This window comes from Vanellus vanellus (genome assembly GCF_965231255.1).
Source record: "Vanellus vanellus genome assembly, chromosome: 3".
Classification (NCBI taxonomy): domain Eukaryota; kingdom Metazoa; phylum Chordata; class Aves; order Charadriiformes; family Charadriidae; genus Vanellus; species Vanellus vanellus.
This window is the reverse complement of record NC_138907.1, coordinates 39,807,804-39,831,990: the sequence shown is the minus strand read 5'-3', so window position 1 is coordinate 39,831,990 and position 24,187 is coordinate 39,807,804. Positions and strand designations below refer to the sequence as shown.

Genomic DNA, 24,187 nt, shown 5'->3' with positions numbered 1-24,187 from the left:
TTCTGAGAACCATTGAATCCTAGTACACCAGCGTGTATCTTATTTCTTTGAACTGAGTAAACATAAGAGAACTGCATGCTCAGGCAGCGAGAAGTTGGTGACAAAATTGACATGCCAGAGATTTGGTGTACTACATGCTTAAATTATGGTTTCAACTAATTCTAATAGAGATTTTAACAACTAGTCTTTTCCCAGTTATAACAACACTCTGATCCCACATTTCATAATGAAGCCTATTTTAAGTTCACTTTCAAATTCTTGAAGAAACAGAGTAGCAGTGCACGCTGCAAATGCCTACAGTGTTTTTCAGAGGCCCTGCAAAGTATGGACCACAATTCACCTGTAAAAATTAAATTAGCCACACAAATTAATGTTTAATACTTCTGTATATAGCCATTTTATTACCTTTTTTCGCCACTTAGGAGAGTGCAGTAGGTGCCTTACACTGCTCAGAGTATTCAAACTTCAGAAGATATAATTTAGTTGTTTAGAGTGTTTTCTCATGGGCTGAAAGTAGGGGAGAATAAGATAGCAAAGAGTTCAAATAGCTTTGATGTATTTACACAGATGTACAGTAAGATAAACACATCTGTCCAATTTTTAGAATTTTCATTGTATTCTATTTCAGAAGTTGCATGCAAAATAGAAACATTTCTCACAAATGTTAATATGATGAGAAAACATAAAATGCTTTTGTTTCATCTTGAGCAACAAAATCAGATTGGAACTTCATTTTCAGGCTGCCCTGTAATAGTAAAATCTTACAATTTTGCATTGCTGTAAATACATATTTCTATTGTGACTTTAAATTACATATGTAAATGTTGTCTTAGGTTCAGAAATGTTTGCTTGAGGAAAATGTTAAAATACAGGCCAAATCTGATATGCCTACAACTCCATAGTTTATTTCCTTTTTTAATCTCTTTGCCCAGGATAGAACTTTCTAATGGAAGAAGTCTGGAGCAGTAAAGTACTGACTTGGTTTTCTTCTCAGTTCATCCCATACCAGCTTGATTTTTTTTTTTTTTTCTTCAAATGCTCTCATCTTTTTCTCTCCAGTGCAAACCATAATTCTGTAGGTAGCTTTTGAATACTGTTCTTCAGGCTTCTCATGTTGATTTCATTCCAGACTAGATTTTTGCCAGTGTTATAGTAAATTTATTGAATAATTTCAGCAAGGAATGTAAAAGCACGGGGTTGTTAAACTGGTGTCTTTTTCTGATACAGGCTATGGCTTGCCCTTACTTTTTGGTGCTTAAACTGTCTTCTTGCTTCTGACTCTCATACTTATTTTACTCTTGATATATAGTACTTTTGCCTTTAAAATTACATTTATATAAAACTATAGTTTCTAAAGTGATTGCTTTCCTAGTATGATTACTTCTGATGTAATCTGTATTAAAAACAGCAGGGTTTTTTTAATTTATTTTGGGTCAAATGGTGAATGATTCCCACATGAATGAATGGTGTGTGCTGGGGCGTTGCTCCCCCACACCACCTACTCTTCTCTTTGTATCTCCTGTGTTGCAGTCAAAGCATGATGTAAAACCCCATGTTCCTTCCTCTTAGCATCACTCCCCATCACCCTTCTCCATCAAAAAGTAGGCAACAAACAACAGGGAGAAAATTGAATTTGGGTTACTTCTTTGTTTCCTGGTGGCCTGCTGTCTGCGGACAAGAGCCCTTGCAGCTCTCCTTGTAGGGGGAGAAGAAGAAGGAGCAGAGAGGATTAAAAAACCCTTCTGTGTGTCAGGAGTTAGAGCAACTCATTTCAGGATGAGGTGGTTTAGTTCAACCCAAAGGAGAGTTTGTTTTAGTGTAATTTTTGCCTCTTTTGATAATGTGGTATAAATTTCCATTGCTGAACACTGCAAAAGTTGGTCACACCTTGTAAAAACTGTAGCTAACACTGAAGTCGGGAGGCTTAAGATCCTCCTGGGATCTTAATACGTGATGTGCAACAGTGATAACTATCTGGAAAAATTCTGGGTGTTTTTATTCAGAGGTAAGGCATGGAAAGATCAAATTCTTTCCAGGCTAAAACTAATTCTTATTTAATGCTATCATATTTGGCTACATGGAACACTGGGTCAGGAACAGCTGAATCAATAATCAGTCTAGCAAGAACTATCATTGTATTTTGCTTGGCTTTAGTGCTCTCCAATGCAATTAAATAGCAAATGTGAAGGTGGGTAAACAGTATTTAGAATAGAATACGATTTGTTGCCATTTCGTCTTTCACAGGTTTAGATATTCCAGTACAAACACTTGCAGGATTTTGCTGAGATTGTCGATAGTGGTTTTGTCAAGGTTTTCTTCTGTGTCCTCCATGGTATGCCATACTGCAGGAAAAGGGGATGGAATCAAATGTAGGACTGGAACTCCTATAAGGAGAAAAGTGAAATTTGTAGAAGAAATATTGGAGAAGTTCTGTTAAGCTAATTGATGTGTCACCATTTAACAATAGAGTCAGGTAACTACTCAATAAGCTGACTTTTATAGAGGAGTGTGTGTCACTGCAGCTTCCTTCTACCTTCTTGGTTTTTTGAAGCCTGTGACTGCAGCTCATACATTTCATTGTGTGTTTCCTAAAATTGGCACCTTCCTTTTCTTTGAGTACTTTCCCTCCCCCTTTTTTTTAAGGCAGTTGTAGCTAGTAGTTTTACTGTGATACTTGCTTTTTTTTTTTTTTTTGAGATCCTTTGCATTGTAGTTGTTGATACCATGTTTAGGAGCTACAGAAGGGCAGGGAAACCACTGCAGCTCCTCAAACTGAAAACCTATTGCTATGTTCTTGTGACAGTGTTAAGATTGAGTACTTTTTGAAGCACTTCTTAGTCCTCTCCATAAATGGTACAAAAGGGCGCCTGTATTTCTACTTTGTAAAATAGAACCACTGTTATCCTCAGATAAAAGAACTTCCACTTGAAAGGATCTGTATCACTGCATATATATATACACACATCAAGCCACTTATACGTACTCCAACTTTCAGATAATTTCCTGAAATTCTTCCTGATTGCTTTTTGCATTGTTTCTCTCCAGCCTCCTTCCTGTTTTACTGCTTTTCCTCTCTCATTTTTTTAGCTGCATACCACTAAGGAATCTTTTCTTCACTAGGTGTTAATCGTGTTATTAGAAAAGGTTTTGAGGTGTAGTCATTCTTTTTTCCCCTATTGACTTCTCCCATGTAGGATTTCTGATACCCCTGGACATGCATATGATGGCTGTGTTGGTTTTGTTGGACCTGGGCCCTGCCTTGGTGTCAAAAATGAAAGATTCATGGAGTCGAAGAGCTGTTGAGCAGGAGACAGTAACCATAGCTCATTAATGACAGCACTCGCTTTATAGCACTCTGGTACCTGCTTCCAGAGCTGTGTGTGCATTTTACAGTACTCAGTAGTTAACAGAGCAAAGCAATGGTAAAATTAGGTGCTAGATATGAAAATACCTCCCTCCTTTCCTAGGTAGTTACCCTCTTCATTGAACTAGTGGTACATTCCTTTTTAGTAAACCCTCCTCTAGCAATATCACTCCTGTAGTCCTTGCTGTACAGTGGAAAACTGCAATCAGAAGTGTTTACTATATCTACTACCCTTCTTTGGCCCGCCTTAGTTTTGAAGATGCTCTGCTGAATGCTTGAACTGAGGACATCAAATCCGTATCTTGAACTTGGACAAGTGTTTTAATCACTGACCTGTAGCTTGATAAGGTGGCAGCAGTAGTACAACTGCTTTCCCTTTCTTTGATTACATCCCAAAGGAAAAGAATGAACACAGAGAGGCTATGGTGTAGGTGTCTGCCAGGAGAAATGCTTAGGTAGGGAATCCCACTTTCAGGTGTGTGCCTCATTCCAGGAGGGATCTCAGGCATATTGTGTCCTTTGCTATTTCTGCTGGCTGCTCTGTGCACCTTTCCCATCCCTCAAGCTGACAGCTGTGAAATCTCCATTCTCTTTTGGGAATGAGGATGTCTAATTTGAGTGTGTGGGTTTTTGCAGCAGTTAGTACCTTCAAATTTAAACAGGTAATAGTGAGTGTTACTGTACCTTTGATAACAGCTCTTTAGAGATTTTTGTGGTCTTTGAAGATAGGACCCTTGAGTGTTTCACTGATCCTAGAAATAGTAACTAGCTGGCTAGTGTGGTATGTAGTGAGAACCTACTGGATCAGAGTTATCTTTGTAGGACACTACTGCTGACAGAAACTTCCATTATCTCGGTGCCATTGGAGCTGTGCTCGTGCAAAATGATGATGGGTATGTTTTATTGCTGCCTCTTCTCAGGTATGTTTTTCAAAGCTGTGACTCTTGGCCTGTGTAAAATTAGATTTGGAAGCCTCAAGTTGGGGCAAATAAGCTTGAAAAACAGGATCATATAAGAGCTTCCAGTACCTCTTAATAAAAATGGAACGTGGTCATCTTCAACCAAGCCTCGATGTAAAGTCATCTGGAAATACTGCCTTTCAACAAGGTGATTCTTCAACAGATTCATGTTGTGTAGCTCTTGCTCTGTAATTCACAATGAAAGATTATTACAACCTTTGGACAATATGAGGTATCTTAGCACATTTGACTTATTTTTCCTCTCACTTGGAAACGTTTTCCATCAAAGAAGAAAAAGCAGTTGATGACTGTCTCTTGCATTTGTCTAGTATGTAAAAGACCTCAAGATTAGGGATAAGGTTTGACAAGGCCTGCAGCTGGGTCAATCTCCATAGCGGCTGGGAGATGAAGGGATTAGAGCCACACCATGGAGAAGGAAAAGCCAGACCTGAGCCAGCAACATGCATTGGTAGCCCAGAAATCCAGCTGGATATGGGGTGTCATCACTGGCAGGGCAAGAGAGGGGATTCTGCACCTCTGCTCTGGTGAGACACCCCACCCTGGAGACCTGCATTTGGACTTGGCAGTGTTAGTTTTACAGTTGGACACAATGATCTCAAAGGTCTTTTCCAACCTAAATTATTCCGTGATTCTATGATTGGTGCTATTACCATTACTTTACAGAAGTGAGAACTAAAACACGGAAGTGAAGCAGTTCCCAAGAGCTGCAGAGTGACAGTCAGTAATAGAATCTGTTTCATGGCTTTCAAGTGTCAGGGAATCTTCCTCAGTTATTTCATTAATTAAATATTAAGATCTTTGTCTAGGTTTAAGATGTACGAACTTTAACTTTCACATTATTAAATATTATAACTGTAAACCAGAAGAGTAATCTAAAATTTTGATTTACAGGACTTAATACATTCAGAAACTACACTAAACTCAGATTCCTCAAAAGCCCATACCCCTCTCCTTACCAATTGCTTGAAGCCTCCGAAACCATCGAATAGTGTTTGGAAAATAATTGGGAAAGATAGGGTTTGGTGCACCAATTAAATCCAGTAGTACAAGCAGGTCCTACAGAAGAAAGAATCTTTAGTACAGATTCCTTTGTACCATCTACAACACCGTCAACAGCAGCAGCAATAATGAAACCTCTTGGTTCCTGTGTAGGTGGTGACTAGGTCTTTGATAGCTCTGGCCAAAGATCTGGCTTTTCTACCATAGTGCCTGAGAAGAACTCATTAGCAGAACCCAATTCCAATCTGATGAATTTTTCTGTCTTTCTGAGAAGGAAAAAGGAAAAAACACTTCTGTTCCTCGAGCTGAAGCAGACTGCATTGCTTTGTTTGCAGTTTGTGTGTTATATCCCTTTAAAAGACAAACTATGGTAGGTGGGGAGAAAGAAGAGGAAACTGCTTCTTCCCTGGAGAATAACAAAGACATTTTATGAGTCACAAGATATGGTGACAGAGGAGAAGTGTCTCAGCAATGAGTAGGGAAACTAGAAGGCAGGAGGGAGAAGGGAGCAGGCAACCAGAATGTTAGTAGGAATCAAAGGGAAAGAGAGAGCTTGCGGTAGCTTAGCGCTGAGATAGGGGAGATTTGTTCATAGCCACGTCCATGCTCTTTCCTAATCATTTTGAATGATCTCTTTTGAAGAAGGTGGGTATCCTAGTTTATATTCTAATAAATTGGTGTATTTTGATTTTTCTATGACTCCTCCTCATACTTGCATGGAGAAGGTCTAAGCAGATTGGTCTGAAAAGCTCTTACCAACTCTATTTTACTACATCTCATATAATTTCCACAAGCCTGCTTCTTCCTTTAAATTTGATGGGGTTCATGGTTTCTTGGGAATTTGGCCAAGTACTTACTCATTAAATATTAAAAACATGCAATTTACTATTACTCATTAGGGAGGTGAAAGCCACTTACTATGCCCTGAAGCTGATTTGTGGTTGTTGAACCAGGTGGATGTGGAGTAGATAGCATTTTTTGAGCTAAGTGTTGAGATCCATAGAGGGAATCAGAAGGGGACCACCGGACAAAGGCTTCTTCACCATCAAAAAAAATGAGCTGAAGTGAAAGGTCTGGTCTTGACGTTGCATTGTTCTGTTGGAGGAAGTTAAAAGTAACATAACTGATTCTGGCCAGAACATTAAATAAAGGACAAACACTGTAGTCATATAAGCAATGTCAGTAGGGGTATATTTCCAAGGTAACCTATGCAAACCTTCCTATGGCTGTTAAACACAGGTTACAGTGCAATAGTGGTAGCGATCAGTCATTATTATTTATCTAGTGCACTGACACATTCTCCAGTCTGGTATCATTTTGGTAAAAGTTTCATTTCTGACTTTAGTGTATATGAGCTGAATATGTTGAGGCAAGTCTGCAAAACCAGGCAGCAGAAACATCATCTCAAATAATGAGGAGACATGTCAGCAACAACACCTGATCTGGGTGCTAATATTATTATGTCATAGTGCCACAAAGGAGTAATATCTCTGCTACAGTTGTGCATCAGTGGCGGTGATTTACATATTTTAAAGCTGATGGTTCTTTGAGGGACAAAGAGCAGTCAGTCATGAGAAGAACAACCATTTATTTTCCTTCAGGGGGACTCACAACCACCCAGGCAACTTTACCCTAAAACCAAAGCACAGAGAGTGGACTAGATATTCCCTCCCCTTTCAACAACCAAAAATCACAGCAGTAAAATTTTTCCCCAGTGTAGGAGGAGCCTTTTTTCTCTGTTTACTAACTGAAGCCTCGTTTGCACTGGCAGCGTTTCCTAATAATTTACAACATGGCTAAACCCAGTTCGGTTCTGCTATATGAATAGTTTTGGGAATTCTAGTCTTGGCAGTTGCCATAAATAATTTAACCCCTCTATGAATTAATGTTACTTCAAGTGAAATTGGATGATGTGGTTAAAAAGGTGGGGTCACTGGCAACAGTCACGTCCTGTATGGGCTACAACTCCCAATGAGCTGGAGTTGATCCAATCTAAACAGTAGTGGAAAACTTCTATAAAATGTCGCTCACGTAGGCAAGATGATATTGATTATGCTCACAGTGATATATGGATTTTTCTAATGGCAATGCTTCTCTGCCCTTTGTCCTTTGCACAGGACAGAGCTCTTTTGATAGCAGTCATTTTGCATTACATTCTGGAGGAAACTGTATTAACGCTATTTGAATTTTAGAAAGTAATATTTGTAATTATTATTATTACTACTACTGTTTAACACATTACCAGGTCTGAATACTGTAGAAGTGTCTTTGCCCTTTAATTTTAAACTTACTCTATATAACTGGAGAAACATCAAGATAAAAATCACAGCTTCGAGTCAAAGTATAAATAGATTTGGCTGAAAACATAACAAAGTCTGTTATGCTACTATGAGCAGAGCAAAAAGGTCATAGCTAATGTATTAAGCAGATGGATCCCAAAGTGCATTTTGTTAACAGACTGTACAAATGGTAGCCTGTGCAAAGAAATTAGACTGCCTTTTTGTCAAATGCTGTCATCTTACATGATAAAACCATTTAATCAAAAAATGATGTATTACTAGCGAAAAATTCCAGTCTTTAAGTCAGTGTGAAGGTTGTTCCGTAAATAACCATCAGGCAAACTTATTCTAAATGAAGCTTCTAGATGAAAGCATCTGTATTACAAGAGGGCTTTTTTTGTGACTAAAAACACTGACATAATCTTCTAATTCTTAAATATTGTCATGTCAGAAGGCACCAAATCAGTTTCTGGGAACAACTGCTGACAAGTAATCTTAATACCTGAGCTGAGTTTATTCCCAACACTTTGTAAAGCATTTGAGACCTTTTATTGTTAAAGCTCTGTTAGTGTATGAGAAGTATTCTTCTGTAAATAGGAAATACTGAACCAGTAGATGGCACTCATGAATCTGTAATCCTACAAGCTTTTAGAGCTAGTAGGATCAACAGATTTTTGTGCCTAACAATGGCAGCACTTTGAAGCAGATTTTCATAGCATAGGTAACAGGCTGATAATATTATACTATTATTTGACTGTTTTCCTGTACACAGCCATCTCTTGTTTCATAAAGAAACTATTCAAATTGATCAAGGAAAACAAGAAAAGCTTGAAATCATTATGAGATAGAGGGACGTGAGTGTCACTCTCCTGCACAGCGATTAGTTCATCCATTTCCCAAAACAGTACAAGTAAGAGATTTTAAAAAGGCAAGATTCAGAAAGCAACAAAACTTTTTCAATGACCCTAGATGTTACTCAAACCAGGACAGATAAGAGCTTCTGAGTAGGGTTCTGTGCCATTTAGATAGAAAGTAGGAATATATTTTGCCAAAAGTAGAAATATATTTTGCTGTGTCTATGAAACCTGTATTATTCATGCATAAGTTGTTATTTTTATATAGTATATATTCATTAGATAATTTTTAGATAGCCACCCTTTGCATAAGAATTTTTAATGTGATAATGTACTGTAAAGCAGTAGATATAGATCTCTGTTCTCTTCTTCGTGAAGTCAGTGGGAGTTTTACTATAGGTGCAGCAGAGAATCAGGCACCCAGGGTATAGGAGAGAACGTGGAAGTGCCCTAAAGCCTATTGCTATTGCAAAACCAAAACGAAACAAGCAAACTACCTTGATTAACTGAAGCCTGTTATCCAGGGCACGTGCCAGCTCCAGTATCATAGCACAAGGCACGGCTGAATCAGTTGCTCCTACAAACACTCTCTCCTGCCATTGTTGTCCAAAGAATTTTGAGTCGTAGTGGCAAGCAAGTACTAGATGGCGTTTTGCAGAGGGGTTGAGAGTGCTGATAATATTTGAAAATGTTTGATATCCATATGGTGTGAATCTCTGAAATGTATCTTCTTCAATTTCCCAGCCAGCCTGTAGTCTTTGAAGACGGTGCTTGATGTGCTGCAATAAATAAATAAAAAAAAACCACAACAGATTAATATTGCTTGCTTCAAAAAGATGTTGCAGACAAACTGTCATTAGCTAATTAATAGTGGCACTTACCCTGAATTACAGAAATAAGCTTATTTTTGAAGGATAAATTTCATAGCAAAAAATGTAATGTCATATATAAAGTAAGCGACATCTTTGCTACCTTATCCTTTCACTGGTTTGCTTGCTTTTCATTTTTCCCTTTTGCCTCTGGTCTTTGGAGTCTGAGGGTACTTTGAATGATTGCGCATTGAAATGACACATTAAGATCTTGTTCTCTGAATTTTCCAGGCCACTGGTTTTTTGGGTGTAACCAAGACACATTTAATGTTTACTTCTTCAAATCTGAGCTCAGTTGCATCATTAAATTAAATGTCAAAACTGGCTGCAGAGAACTTGTGGCTATTTTGACAATTATCACGCATAGATACCACAGCAGTACAAAAAAAAAATGTTGTTTGGGATTTTTTTAACTTCTATGAGAAATCTGCCTTTCAAGTGGCATAAGTTGTTTACAAGGCTGTAAGAGACAGTCTGATTCCTTTAAATTGAAGTAAGAATTAAACATTTCAGAATAATCTTTTAAAAATGAAATCTGGTAAGTGTAGTTAATCTAAAGATAAAAATGAACAACTAAATATATAAAAGAGAGCCTTCATTTTAGGTAACTTCCTACCTAAAGAGAATACTTCTAACAATGCCAGTTATACTTAGTACAGAGTTCTGGCTAACTCTTATTAGGGGGCCATCTCTGTTGAGCAACTTATTTTTATGGGTCCCTAGGGTGCTTCTTCAAGGCAGATTCCTCTCTTTAAATAAACATTAGGAAAAGCCTCTAAGGGGAAAAAAGAAAACACTTTGAAGTCTTGTCCTGCTCTTAGTGAAGTCAGTGGGAATATTGCCATTAATTTTAGTGCTAGAACAAACTTCCATTTTCTTTGTGGTCACCCTCTGAAAGCTTTTATGGCATTGCACGGTCTGTCCGCTATCTGTAGGCTGAGCAAAGGATGTCTGTTATGGATTAAGAGCAATATATAAGCCTGGATGGAGTTCCCAGTGTGCACTATCCGTGACTGTCACTAGCCTTCTCCCTTGAAGGACTCTGATGTATTTTCTGTGTCTTAACAAAGAAATGTCATCCATTTCAAACTCTGTTGTGCTTTGACTATGGAGGACTCTTCTTTTTTTCCTTTGGTGGGTGTCTACTTCAGCACGTGCTGTTACCTTGTAACAGAATGATCCTGTTTTGAATATGATTTCTGGTTTTGTAGCTTAGGCTCAGCTGTTTTTTTTTCTTTTTCTCACTTTTTCCCCTTTCAATTGTCTGCCTTCCAGGGTATCACTACAGAACCACAAAACTTAATCAAGAGACACATGTGCACGCATGCACATACAAAACATAGAAAAGCTGCATTTTTCCAGTCTACCAATTGCAGAGTGGCAAATAAACTTATTGTAGTTAGGGTTATCTTGGAGCTGTTGAGTCACTGCTTAAAAGGTAGATGAAGGCTAGCACTGTACTTAAACCAGTGCTGTGCTTTGTCGTGTCAACCATCCAGGCTGCCTGCCAGATTGGGCCCCTTTTTGTGTTGATACACCCATCTGAGGCAACACTACAGGGGAGTGTATCAGCACAGGACCTCTCCAGAAAAAGGGGGGAGTGAGGAGAGTGTCATTTATTTCATCCCCGCATAGGGTCCCAGGGGGTTTGAACCAGTGGCCAAAAGCCTGTGCGTGTGAGGAAACGGACCATCGTTGTATTGTACTTTGGGTACCAAACCTGAGGCAAGCTTTTGAATTTTAAAAATAAATGGATTTTTTTTTTTTCCATCGTGCTATGCAGCCCTGGAAAATAATGTCAGCTGAAGCACAAGCTGTGTCATGTAGGCTCTATGCACTCTAGACTTGAATGATGGTAGAGTTCATCCTACCAAATGAAAGGAATGTGTCTGTCCCTTTAGTGGTCACTAAAGGCACTACCAGAATATAAATAATAGATGTTCTTAGAGGTTTTCAGGAAATGTTGTCTTACCTGTCGTACGACATAATTTCCTGGCGATCCTGAGTATCTTTCTATCAGGATAGGGCGCAAATCATTCTCCCACATTTCAGAAACATCTGTGTTTGCTGCAACTTTTTGAATAGCATCCGAATGTAAAATTCTTGGTTGGTGAGAATACTGTAGAAAGGAGAAAAATTGAAAGATTGCTATAGCTGTAACTATTACTAGACCTTTTTAACCATAGTTTTCTTAAGAATTACAGTAAATGTGATATATTGCGGTATTTTGATTTACAACAAAAAGTAATCTTAAGAAAAGTTTTTCTCTCAAAATGTATTGATGTTTTAAAGTTCTGTGGTTTCTGTATCTTTGATTTCCATGAAAAATGCACTAGTATTAAAAGCATGAGAGAAATTATTACCTACCAGCGGTAAAATCTCAACCCATGATTGGGTTCTCTCTTTTCTAATATCTTAATTCGACATACATAGTCATGTCTGCAACCATGCCACCTTCAAATGAGGTTTCCATTGGGACAAACACCAGAAGCTTTGGTTTTAGTAGTAATATTTAGCCTTGCACTGTGCCTACATTATGAGATGTAGTACTGCGAAGAAAAGTGTGAGCTAGCTCAGTCCCAGAAAGAGTGAAGCTGTGTTGTTGTGGCCTCTGCTTACAGTGGTTTAATTGGTGAGACTACATGGCATAGTGCGGCTCACTTGGGGCTAGCTGGGGTATACATCAGCATTGTGACATGTGGGTTAACCTCAGAAGTGGCAGCTTGTCTCCTGTGACAACAGCTAGTAGTGCTAGCTACCTCCCCCATGACTTCTTTTCTGTTGTTTAAGCATGGATCTTTAGAGCTGTTTGAGATGAATACTTGGGACATCTCATAGGGCTGGCAAATATGTCAAAGATGCACAAGAGCCTTGTGCAGTTCTGGAGTGGTAGCTGAATGCCAGGCAGGATCCCCAAGGACGTCTCAAAAGCCCCTTTGGGCACCTGATTTGAACCTGCCCACTCTGTAGCAATTGTCTTCTTGGGAACTTCCTGAGTCACTCCTGTTTTTATAGATTCCTAATTTAGGCACTCTCATAGGTAGGATGCTCCTGTCATATCCATTCCTTATATCTATCATAGAGGCTTCCCTCTACTACTTTCTCCCACTGAAAAATCCTGGTCTGTTTATTTGTTCTTTGATCAGAACTGCCTTACGTGATTGATCAGGTTTGCTGTCCTTCAGTGTTCTCTGTCTACCTCATCCTTTTTTGGGATGAGGAAAGGGAGAAAAACTGCAACATGAGTGCACCGTAGCTTATAGTGTAGGATAATGGTATTTTCTATTTTATTTGTTTCTTTTCTTAAAACTGTTTAACAACGGAGTTGCTTTTGGGCTGCTGTTGCATCAAACTGGCATTTTCACAGATGTATTTATTCTAACTCCATCACTGCATATGTTAACAAAAAATAGAAATAACATTCCTCTTCCTTTCCCGCTCACTTATGTGCATCACTTCACGTTTGTCTGAAATGACTGCTGAAACTCATTACTTGGCCAGAAAGTGTACTGATCTAGAGATCTTCTGCAGTCCTGTATAATGACCTGTTATCTTAGTTACCCTGACTGACAAATATTGTTAAAAAATGGGTTTTGCCTCACTACTTGTCTTCTTTTCTACTTCATTTATGTGTGTGCTGAGCAGAGCAGGCACAAGCACAAATATTTTCTAGACTGCACTATAAACATTAATTCTACCCTTCTCTCTTTTCCTAGGGTTTTGTGGACCTTTCCTCTAATTCAACTTCAGCTTACTTAGTGAAATTAAGTAGAGGGGAGACACAAAGACACTGAATCCTAAGATGCTGATTTTAATATAGAGTTTATGTTTAAAGCTGAATTTTAAGACTATAAAGACATGAAATTTTGGGTTGTGCAATTAACATTTTTAATGCTAGCAAATTTAGACGTGGGTTAAAGAAAAATTGTGTATTTTAGAAGAAGAACTTTTACAAGTTTGGAAATTATATTGTAGAAGATGCATAAAATGTCTTTTGAAAAACTAAATGTTTAATACGGTGGAATTTACACCGATGTAGAAAAGGCGCAGACAAGAGAAAGTGTTGTCAGGGAGCTGTTCTGTTTAGGAGGAACAGGCTGTAAGAGGAAAGTCCAAAGCTACGCACTTCAGAAGAGTGTGGGAGGACAATTTAATTAAGGAAGTTCAGCAAATACGCCTTCAGTTGAACGAGTGAAGGGCTCAATTAGAACATAGAATCGTCTTGCTTCTAATGTAGAGCATGCCTGGTAATTGTGGTTATTCAATCACTTCGCAAAGAAACATTATTATTATTGAAGTACGAATGTATGAAAACACTTCTGAAGAGAGTAATAAATTCCCATTTCTAATAATAGAGATATCTTCAAATTTGGGAAGTGAAAGGAATTATAAAAGCGGTCATGAAATAAAATAGATGTAGAATGAGATCTGTAGGTGATTCAGCCCTTACAGTGTTGGTCAATCTCTATTTCCTCCATGGCCACACAGGCAGGCAGAACAATGTATTTATGACAGGGCTACCACTAAAACTTTTGTACCAATCTGCATAAAACTGCAAGACTTCAACTTCTACAAGAAGCCCACGCTTACCTTGCTTTTGGTATATTTCAGCTTGGTGCCAATGGAAGTTAGCTTCCAAGAACTCTTAAGTTGAGGACCTGATTCCTCCTCCTCCATGAGAGAAGGAGGGAAAGTCTGTACGCTGTCAGACTTTCAACTTCTGGCTCACACATCCCTTTAGGGAGAAGGAACAAAAGTTGTCAAGGGACAAGAATTTGATGAGGAAGAGGAAGTGGTTCTTGGTTAGTGTCTGCAGGGGCAGAGGAGTTTAGATGCTATGGTTCTGTGGTTAGATACTACGTACATCATTGGCAAGCAGATTGACTAGCTGGAATGGAATGAGGTAACAAGCGTATTGGTGTGCTCAAGGGTGCTAAAAAAAAGGAGCACTGGGGCTACACGCTTGTACGTTGACTAGTATGATTAAAGGTGTAGCCTCACATGTTCTTATATATCTATTATATATGTACATACACATGTATTATGCGTACTATAAATGGATTATGTTACAGATATATAGTCTATAGGTGATATATATAAAGATACAATTAATAGAACAGAATGACAAAGTTCTCTTTTTAAAAAATAACCAAAAAACAACACAAACCCAACACTTATCTGAATGGGGAGTGAATAAAATCAAGAAGAAAGGGAATGACGAAGAGGAAGTGAGTGGAAATGTATGAGGGAAGCTTCATTTTCTCGGTTTGTCCTGGACTCTAATCGATTGGTGAAGAGAGCGGTGCACTGGGTTAGTGGAGTTCAGTCAGTTCTGGCTGAACTTTGAGTTCAGCTCTTCTACAAACACCTGGGGTGGGCCCCAGAAGTATATTTTCCATTTGGAAATTCCTGAACCCTTTAATTGATTTGCAGTTGTATGCTCTCCCATGTTCCATGTGGTTTAGTTCTTCACAAAGAAACTATGTTAGTGTTTCATAATTGACCACAAAGAGCTGTTACACAGAGAAATCAGGGGTTTACTGCTTATTGCTGTTTCATTAAATGTTATCTCGAGACCGCTTTTTTCACTAGTTCACACCGCATTTTGAATTAATATATTATGGTTCTGTGACATATTAGAATATTATATCCTTTCAAAACAATTTTGTAGTAGTTATCAACACCATCCCTACTTGTCTTTTCTAGCTAAATGCTAGAAAAGCTAGCTAGAAAAGATAACCACTGCTGGAGGAACAATTTGTTTTCTCAAACTAAGTCACCGTCCTCTGAATCACTGTAATCATGTTGAAAACTGGAATATAATAGAATGTTACATGGAATGGAGTTTCGGATTTTGATCCCTCTTGTGCTGTTTGGGTTTCCCCCTGATGAAGCTCATCGTTCTCACTGCCCGTTCCCCGGCGGTGGGAAAGGCATCGCCGAGGCGACAAACGTGCGAAGAAGAGTTGTCCTCTGCAGCCATTAGCTCGGGGTGGGAGGGAAGCCATGTTATCCATCCTCACCTGCGCTCCCCGCGGACAGGGCCGGCCCCGCGGGGGCCGTGGGCAGTGACCCACGGCTGAGGTTCAGCTTGGCGCCCGAGGCGGGATCGCACGAGGCCGTTGCGAGGGCTCGCGGCGGGCGGGGACGGGCACGTACCGCCGCCCGGCTGCTGATCCCGCGCTGCCGGCGGGGTGCGACCCCCTCCCCGCAACCAAGCGCTGAGGCAAGGAGAGCCTGAGAAACGCAAAAGCGACCCACCTTCTCCAGGGTCCACTCTGCTCCGGTTTCCCTCCCGTGCACCAGGTGAAAGCCGGCGACGGCGCAGAGGCACAGTGCCCCGAGCAGGCGGCGAGTCGCCGCCGCCGCCCCCGCCCCCTCGCCCCCCGCCATCCCTCTCCTCTCCCCTCACGGCTCTCCCCGCTGGCCCTTTCCCTCCGCCTTCCCGAGGCCCGGGGGTGGAGAGAAGAGAGCCAAGGCCGGTGGAGGAGGAGGAGGAGGAGGGAGGCTGCTGCAGAAGCGGGCGCTGGCTGTTGCAGCCGCAGCTCCGCCGGCTGCTCTCCCCTCCGAAGTGAGCCCCGTCCCTGGCACCACGTCAGCAGTGCCCGGAGGGCTGCCTGGGACCAACCCGCCTCGCCGCCTCCTCCTCCTCCTCCTCCCCCTTCCCCCGGGAGGCTCGCAGGGGATGGCGAATTTTCACCGTGAGAAAAGCCGTAGCCGGCGGTTTCCCCTGAAAACGGGTTTTGTGTTTTCCTGGAGTGAATTGAGCCCCCCCCCGCCGTGATCTCGGGACGTGTGAACAGGGAAGGGGAGCCCCGGGCACTCGAATAAGGGCTCTGTGGAGCGGGTTCAGGCGCCTGCTGGGAATGGGCCTTCGTCATGGCTCATTACTGATGACCAGTCTGAAAACAGTGTTCGTGAAGGGTCTTGAAAGGCAAAGGTCTATGGAATTGCAAAGTTGTTTAATTTATTAATTTATAAGCTCTTCTTACGACCTTTTTTTTTTGGCCTACAATGACAATGCTTGCTAAAATGACAACCCTCTTTTCAGACATTTAATTCTGTAATTATACTGTTAACTACTAATGAAGCAAAATTTGTGGTCAGGTGGTATTTTGCAATAGACCAATTAAAATGATTAAACCAAACAGATAAGCTTCTGAGCACACAAGCTCTTCTTTAGGTCATTTGACATCACCATCCTTGCTCTGCAGTGTTGTGGAAAACATCTGACTAGTCTGTATCACAGATACTCCATTTAAAGTCTCCAAATTTTACATCACCCTTAAAGTTCAGACTTAATGCTGCAACAAATTGAAAGAAAAAAACACCATAAAATGAACAAAGAAAGAAAGGCGGGAGGGGGCAGGAGTAACCCTTGCCGCGCTTCAGCCTCGGACTGGAAAGCTGCATACTGGAAACTACAGCTTTGCAAGTGTTCAAAGTGTCTGTGAGGGTAATATTAGAGAAAGGGAGCAATTTCTTGATTTGCAGATTCTTGACCCAGATTCCACAGATTTCCTAGAAAAGCTGCTGGATCTGCTGCCCAGCATACAGATGGGATCTCTGGTGGTGATAGTTTTATTGCAGATTCAGCATCCTTCTAGCTGATAGTACGAATGTGGCTGTATCCAAATTTTTCATATACGGGGAAACGAAGACTTAATTTAAATCAATGCCAATTTTCCCCCCAACAAAAGTCCACACATTGGCTTTGTTAGGAAATTGTTCCAGATGCAAAGCCAAGCCACTGGTGAACAGGGTGAAATGGGCAATCATTTGATTACTAAGAAAAATCAGCACAGTTTAGATTCTTAGGCAAAAGCCCCAGCATGTCAGCGGAGATCGAGTCATGGGAAATTAGTCTAAGTCCACCTACCAAGATGACAGTGATCCCAACAGGACTACAGAACAGAACAAAAATCTGTTGCCCCTCCATCAGATTTCCTGTGGTTGACTATATAATTCAGATGCTGGACAAAATTTCGGGCTGATGTGCCAGGGTTCTCATACAATGTAGCAGAAAAAAAAAATAAATACAATAGCCACAGGAGAAATTTGCCAAGAATATAAGCTTGATTCAGGACTAGCTAACACTGTTTTTCCCGAAGGGATTGTGGTCCCACCAAGGGCTACAATTCTTTGATAGATTATGAATCTGACAAGCGTAAAGTCAGCTTAAGACAGTGTTGATCTCACCTACATTGGAAACAAATAAAAATGTAAGCGCTGGACCAGATGTGTAGAGAGAGTTGTAAAACAGGAGATTTTAAAAGTGTTACTTTCAAAATTTGGAGGGGAGACCTTCCTCCCTTTCCCCTCATAACCACCCCAGAAAGTTCATTGTCTAATGATATAAAGAAGACTGAGAGGAGAAAAAAAAAAGAATCTGTTGAAATGTAACAGAAATCAGAGCAGTTCACAGCTGAAAAGAGAATTATGTAACTTTTTAAAAATAATACACAAAGTTGAAAAAAAAATTAATCAAAGGTGATGAACATTTTGTTTTTCCAGGGATTTATAAAGGAAAAACGTTGTTTAGTCCTACTCCACGGTACCAAATTGAAAAATGTCAACAAATTGCTCAGTGGTCAGCCGTTCTATTTTATACATTTTAAATAGTTAGTTTATTACCCTGAAAAAAACAAATAGATGTAACCAGATATCATCCAGAAAAAAAAAAAAAAAGGGTAGCTTATTTGAAGAAAAGCATACATTATCTGTGAAAATATAATCTGTCCATTGTTCCTTTCATGTAACCCAGTTGATGTGACAGTGCCATCTACTGAAGTCACGAAGGATGGACGTTAGAGGCAGCACTGTCAAAAGCTTTCCCTTGTGCTGAGATTTCCAGTGTTCGGCAGCCTGGGCTGCTGCATATTCAGAAATCTGTAGGCAGCTCTTACAGCCCAGAGGGAAAAGGTGGTGGGGCTGATTTCACAAAGAAGCACAACGGCCTGCAGGTGCCTGGTTCTCACGTGCATCCTGTGAACTTGAGTGGCTATTCATCCCAGTCCACTCGTCCAGCGCTGATCTGTGTGGGGTTTGGAACACAGCCTTTAGCAGACTATGGGAGTACAGCGCTTGGTGATTCGGGTTTAAGAGATTCTGTTTCCATGGGTTGATGTACTCACAAAGTTTTACTAAATGAAATGCGCAGGTGAACCCTAAACACTTATTTAGGGAAATAACTTTATGTTTATTTCAGAGTCAGTACAGTAGGATTATATGATGTGAATGAGGCTGCCCACCTGGCAGGCGCAAGGATTTGTGAAATCATCCTTTAAACTACTGGGGGGTAAGTGAATGCCAAAAAGTCAATTACATATAATGAATAATATAAATATATATATTGTTTTCAGTGGATTTATACCAAGGTAAATTTTGATTCCGTGTTTTTTTAAGCCTATACTAAACTTTTTACTGTTTCACTGGGGGTGGATTTTAGGACAAAGTTCAGCTAAGGGCTCAAACCCAGACGATGAGGTAATTCAGAGACACATCCACAGTTCAGGATTTTATCCAAACCAAACCTGAACTCCTAACTCTTTTTGAGTTCTCTTACAGGGGGGGAATACAGGAGAACATGAACTGAAAAAAAAAAAAAATGGGAAAAGCATTTTGTCCGTAGAGATATTAGTTCCTCTTTTTGCAAGTGTTTCTTGTGGATCTTGCAAATCCTGAATAGGGGCATTTGCTATGCAACTTCAGTGACAAAATCAGTGAAAAATAATCATGGCAGCACATGCTTATGGAATTTCTCAGACAAATGCACCAGTCAAGTCTCCCAGGACATTGCCTTCTTTGTAACCCAGTGAGATGATACAAAAATATTACAAACATCAGATCGGTGAATAGATTATGTTTAAAGATTTATGTTTAGATTAATATATTGTGTTTCCATTTTCAGATACAAAATATACAAATGCTATCAGCATTAATTTCAAACTGGAAAAACTTGACATATTTTTAGAGTTATAAAACAGTTGTTTCAAATGCAGTTTGTCTTTATAGATCTAGTGGTCCATATAAAATGAAAAATGTTGGTTTTTTTTAATAAAAGCAAATAAATACAATAAAAGTTACCCCTACTTCCTGGTATATTGTAGCTGTAAGAGAGAGTAATTTGTAAAGTGCAGCTGGCTTCAGTAGGGAAAGCTCTGAGCTGTGAAAACAAGCTAACCATCTGAGGGAATGATGTGGGTAAGAAACAAGATGAAGAACTTTGATGAAATCCACAGGAAATCACTAATGATGGTAGTCACAAAAATAACAAACCAGAATGCTCGCCCTGACAGTTGGTGCAGAGACGGCTAATGCTGTCATGATGCTGCACTATATAGTCACACAAAGTCAACTGTGCGTATGCACAGATGTCTGTGCTGCTCTATACATAGATGCTGAGAATGCAGAACTGCTTTCACATGTGTTTTACTCAGAGGTCTTTAAGTTTTTGGATGCTTTAGGAGTATTTATTTAGTAGAAAATACCACTGCACAAATACTTACAGCAGTTTGTTTTGTTTTGTCTGATGCTGTTCTGTGTTCTGTAATACACTGATTTTAACTAATCCATCTTATGTTCTAATTTATGAAAAAGCAGCTATTATGGCTTAGGGCAGCAAATTAAATGGCACCAACCCCATTGGATGGTATAAAGCTGAGCTTCTTTACAATGAAGTATAATCGCTGCCCAGTGACTGTGGTAATACCTAACATCCATCTGGTATTGTCCATAAACAGCTATTTTTAGGGCTGTTATTCAGAATGTGAGAAGCTCACTGCACTTTAAATACTCTAGAGTATGACTCCTTGCTGTGCTAAACATCAAAAATCATGTTTATGGAGGCAAGCTCTATGTTTACAGTGGTGGTGTGTGGGAGTCCCACTTCAGAGGAAAAAGGAAACGAAGATTGCTCAGTTATCTGCTGCAGAGCTTTGGCAAGAACATCCTCTATTCATGGAATAGCCTTCATTAAAAAGTCCCAGGATGTTTTTTAGCATTCAAAAACCAGTTAAAAGCAGACCCAACCATTAACTGCTACAGTTTTGGTTTAAAGTAGTTCCAGATTTCGACAAGGAGCAATTTTTATTTATCAAATAAACTGGCTCCAGTCAGAACACAGACCTGGTTACGCTCTCTATCAGCTGCACTGTGTAAAGGCTTGATGTGAAGTAAGCGGAAAGACTCCACTCAGCTTCAGTGGGTTTTAGGCCAGGCCTCAGGAGTATAAAATGAAGGAAATGAGAAACGTACGTTACAAACAACACTATAAATGACAAAGCACTAATCTGCTTCTCCATCTATGTCTCGCTGAGCTGAGAATTAGAAGCCTTTGAATTTCAGTTGACAGTTTCTCTTTTCCAAGTGTTTTCAGTCTGGTATATAATTTAAGCTTCAGTAACTTCTTATGGTAGTGGATGTTATTTTAAGACTTGTATGCAGAAATTGAATCCAAATTCAAGAAGGAAGATTATGGGTTGTCTTTTAACAGGGAGCTTTTGGGCTGGAGGGAGGTTAGAAATGCAGTTTTGCCTTGTGACCAGTTTTATTTAGGACTTTTGTTAAATGCGTGTATGCTAAATATCTTGCATGCAGAGATTTGGTGACGATGCAATAGTGGCATCATTAATGCAGAGCAGGAAGACAGGATTTGGGTGAATCAGAGTATTAACAGGCGGGGGGGGGAGGGGGAAGGTTTAGCGTAGTAGCAGAGAGGGACAGCCATGTCCGGAAGGGCCTGGAGAACTTCTGGGGTAGGCAACAAGCTCGTCACTGGCGGCCACCAAGAGAGGCACGGGGACCGGCAGGCAACGCTGTTCCCAGAAAGCCCTGTCGAGCTACCAGGTCAGAGCTGCCACGAAGAAGACCAACGCGCTGCTGTGGCACACTAGGTCAAATATTTCCTGTGCTGAGACGGAGGGCCTTGTCCGAGGCCTCGGGGACATCTCCGCGGGGCTGCGGTGAGCCACCCACGCCCCGGAAAGGTGAACTGAAAGCGGCGCGGATGGAGAGAAGGGCTACAGCGGGCCCGGGAGCGGGAAGGCCCGGGGCGCTCTCTGAGGTACCGCGGGGAGGGCGGAGGAGCCGTCGAAACCCGAGGCCGGCGCTGGCACAGCGGCGAGCGGTTGCAAGTTGGCGCGGACCCAAGTTTTGGGCACGACGGGAGGTGGCGGGGGTCGGACGGGTCGGACGGGCCAGGCGGGGGCGGCGGCGGCGGGGCGGCGGCTGCGAGAGGGAGCGCAAGCCGCCGCTGAAGGCGCCGCCCCGCCGCCCCGTTAGCGGTTCGGGGCAGCAACCGCCACAGGCAAGAAAAGTAACGGAAACTCTTTGGGGGAGGCTTGCGCATGCGCCGCCTCGCTCGCGGAGCCCCCCGCTGGCGCGGGGCACGCCGGGACATGTAGTTCTCCCGCGACAGGCGCCCCGCGCCGGAGCGGGTTTGCGGGACTACAGCTCCCGGCAGCCCCCGCGCCGCAGCCCGTCCCCGGGCGGCTCTGGTGTGTGCGGAGAGCCGCGGGGCTGCGCGGTGGGTGAGATGCGCGCGAGGCAGTTGCGGCCCGGGGGCAGCTGGTGAGGGGCCGCAGGTGAGGGGCGGTGGGGTTGTGCCGCCGCCGTTGAGGCCGGGAGCCGGCGCGCGGGGGCGGGGGCCGGGCCCGCGCCCGCCGCGCCGGGGAAGGGCGGGGGCGGACTCGGAAAGTTCCTGCCGCGGCGGGAGCGGCGGTGTCGCCGCCGACCCCGGCAAGGGCCCTGCCCCGGGGAGCTTGCGGGGGGGTGGGTGGTGGGGGCTCCCGCTGCCCCCCTGCCGGGGGAGCGGGGGGGGAAGCGCCGTCGACAGTGGCAGCTCCGCCCTGGCGCGGGGGTGCCCCGGGGTGGGGGCGACGGGCCGAGGCCACATCATCTCCGGAGAGCGGCGCCGCGGGGAGCTGTGCCGGCAGGGGCGGGTCGCCCGGCGGGGATTTAAACCTGGGAGGGAGGGGACGGGACGGGCGGCTGCTAGCGGCCAGCCCGGACGGGGCTGCGTGACCCGCGACAGGCAGGACGGACAGACGGACGGGCGGACGCACGCACGCACGCATCCCGCCGCCACGCCGGCGGCTCCTCCGCTGGTCCTGCCCGGCCCGGCCCAGCCCGTGGCGGCGGGGAGGCCGCCCGCAACTCCAGCGCTGGCACCTGCGGGCCGCCCCGAAACCGGCTGCGGCGCGGCGGGGGCTTCGGTCCCTCCCGGCGGGAACCGGGAAATCGACCGGATCCCGCAGGGGGTAAGAAGGGCGAGAGGAACCGCTTGGAGCGGGGCTCGAAGGTCCGTGTCGTGCCTAGCAAGGGGGAGAGGAGGGTGAATTAAGCGGTAGATGTCGGAGGAGCTGCCCGAAGAGGGGCTTGGTTCGGGAGCAGCCCCAGAAGGGAGGGTCGGGTCAGCGCTTCTGCGGAGAGAGCGGGCTGGAAAGTAGGCTGTGAACTGTGCAGCAGGGGCAGGTGGTCTCCCTTCGTACCCCGTGTGCCTCCTTGCTTTTTGAGGTGCAGGGCTTTTTTTTTTTTTTTTAATATATACATAAAAATATAAAATCGTAAGATTGAATATAAATTTCCATATGCACTTATTTTTAACTTGATGTTGAGGCTCAGTTTATCCTGACTGTGAAGTGAGCAGTTTCTATGGTTTTCCTTTCTTAGAAAGATCCATTCTTTCCTACCGAGTAGCAAAAATAAACTTCATTAAAGGCTTATATGCAAATACACTTGGTATGAAAAGGCTTTGTAAATGTAAATGCATCATGCTTTTGGCAAATATAATTAACATTCTAATTAGGTAGCTGTAGGTGAGCTTTCACACCGTGTTTTCGCTGTCTAAATTAAACTTGCTCAGTAGACCCATTCATTCTTTCACATCATACGGCTTTTCTGCTTTCTATTATGTTGATTAGGCATTATTATTTTTGATTCAGATCCACCCCTAAGGCTTGGTATTTGCTGTCTCTGGTATTTGTGAGGAGTGAGGGAGGAAAAGCAATATGTAGAAAACAAAAATAAGTCATCTTTAAGCAAAGTTGAAGGCAATGTGAAGCTGCTTTCTTGAGAAAGGTGCTTAAACGTTACTGTTGCTGCCCTTATTCTTCCTGTTTATGACCTTCATCTGTATAGTGTTTAGTGTGTTCTTTAAGGCAGAAGTTGTCTTTTCAGGTGGTGTTGGTAAATGTCCAGCAACTTGAGTACTTGAAGACAACAGTTTGTAGATACCTATGCTGAAAATCCAGAAGGTATCAATTTGTTTTCTTTTCTGGAGCCCCTGTTAGGAATTTTTGTCACAGAACCAAGAGCTTATTTTCCTTCCAGTACTGCAATTCATGTACCTCTGTTTCCTTATCTACCTTTCAGAATGCAATGGCAGTGGGGTTTTGAGTTATTACACTGGTAAATACCAGGAGTACATAATCTATTAAATGGACTGTTTTACCAGGTATCAGCTGTATTTCTAGTAAGGATGGTTTCTATTGTGTGTGATAAACTGTGGCATTTCTTTTCTAAAATTTCGTGTAATTTAATCTTCATAATGCTCTTTCTGGCTTTTTTTTTTTTCTTTTGTACGCAGGGGAAGGAAAAAATATGTGAGCTGTATGGATCTATGTTTCTTTAAAAACTGTTAGTGATACATAGTATCTATGTATTTGAACCACTTTTGCATTCACAGCTAACATTTTCTGTGGCAGAAATTGCATGGTGAATCTGAAAATAATTCTTTTCGAGCATTTCAGTTGCTCATGAAATGCTTGAAGTATCGAATCAGGTAGCACAGCATCTTGTAACAGTATTTTGAGCCCATGCTCGTGAAATTAACCCCCCCTTA

The 24,187-nt window shown here is 42.2% G+C and overlaps 1 protein-coding gene across 1 annotated transcript; it reads right to left on the bottom strand.

Annotated features, from left to right (window-relative positions):
* Positions 1 to 1,644: 1,644 nt before the first annotated feature.
* On the bottom strand, positions 1,645 to 15,738 carry QPCT (glutaminyl-peptide cyclotransferase; the record flags this gene model as incomplete). The annotated part of the gene is made up of 7 exons (XM_082481628.1): positions 1,645 to 2,384; positions 4,393 to 4,509; positions 5,301 to 5,400; positions 6,262 to 6,438; positions 8,974 to 9,255; positions 11,318 to 11,464; positions 15,607 to 15,738. The coding sequence occupies 7 exons, from the start codon at positions 15,736 to 15,738 to the stop codon at positions 2,239 to 2,241; spliced, it is 1,101 nt and encodes a 366-aa protein (XP_082337754.1). The 3' UTR covers positions 1,645 to 2,238.
* Between the last annotated feature and the right edge of the window lie 8,449 nt (positions 15,739 to 24,187).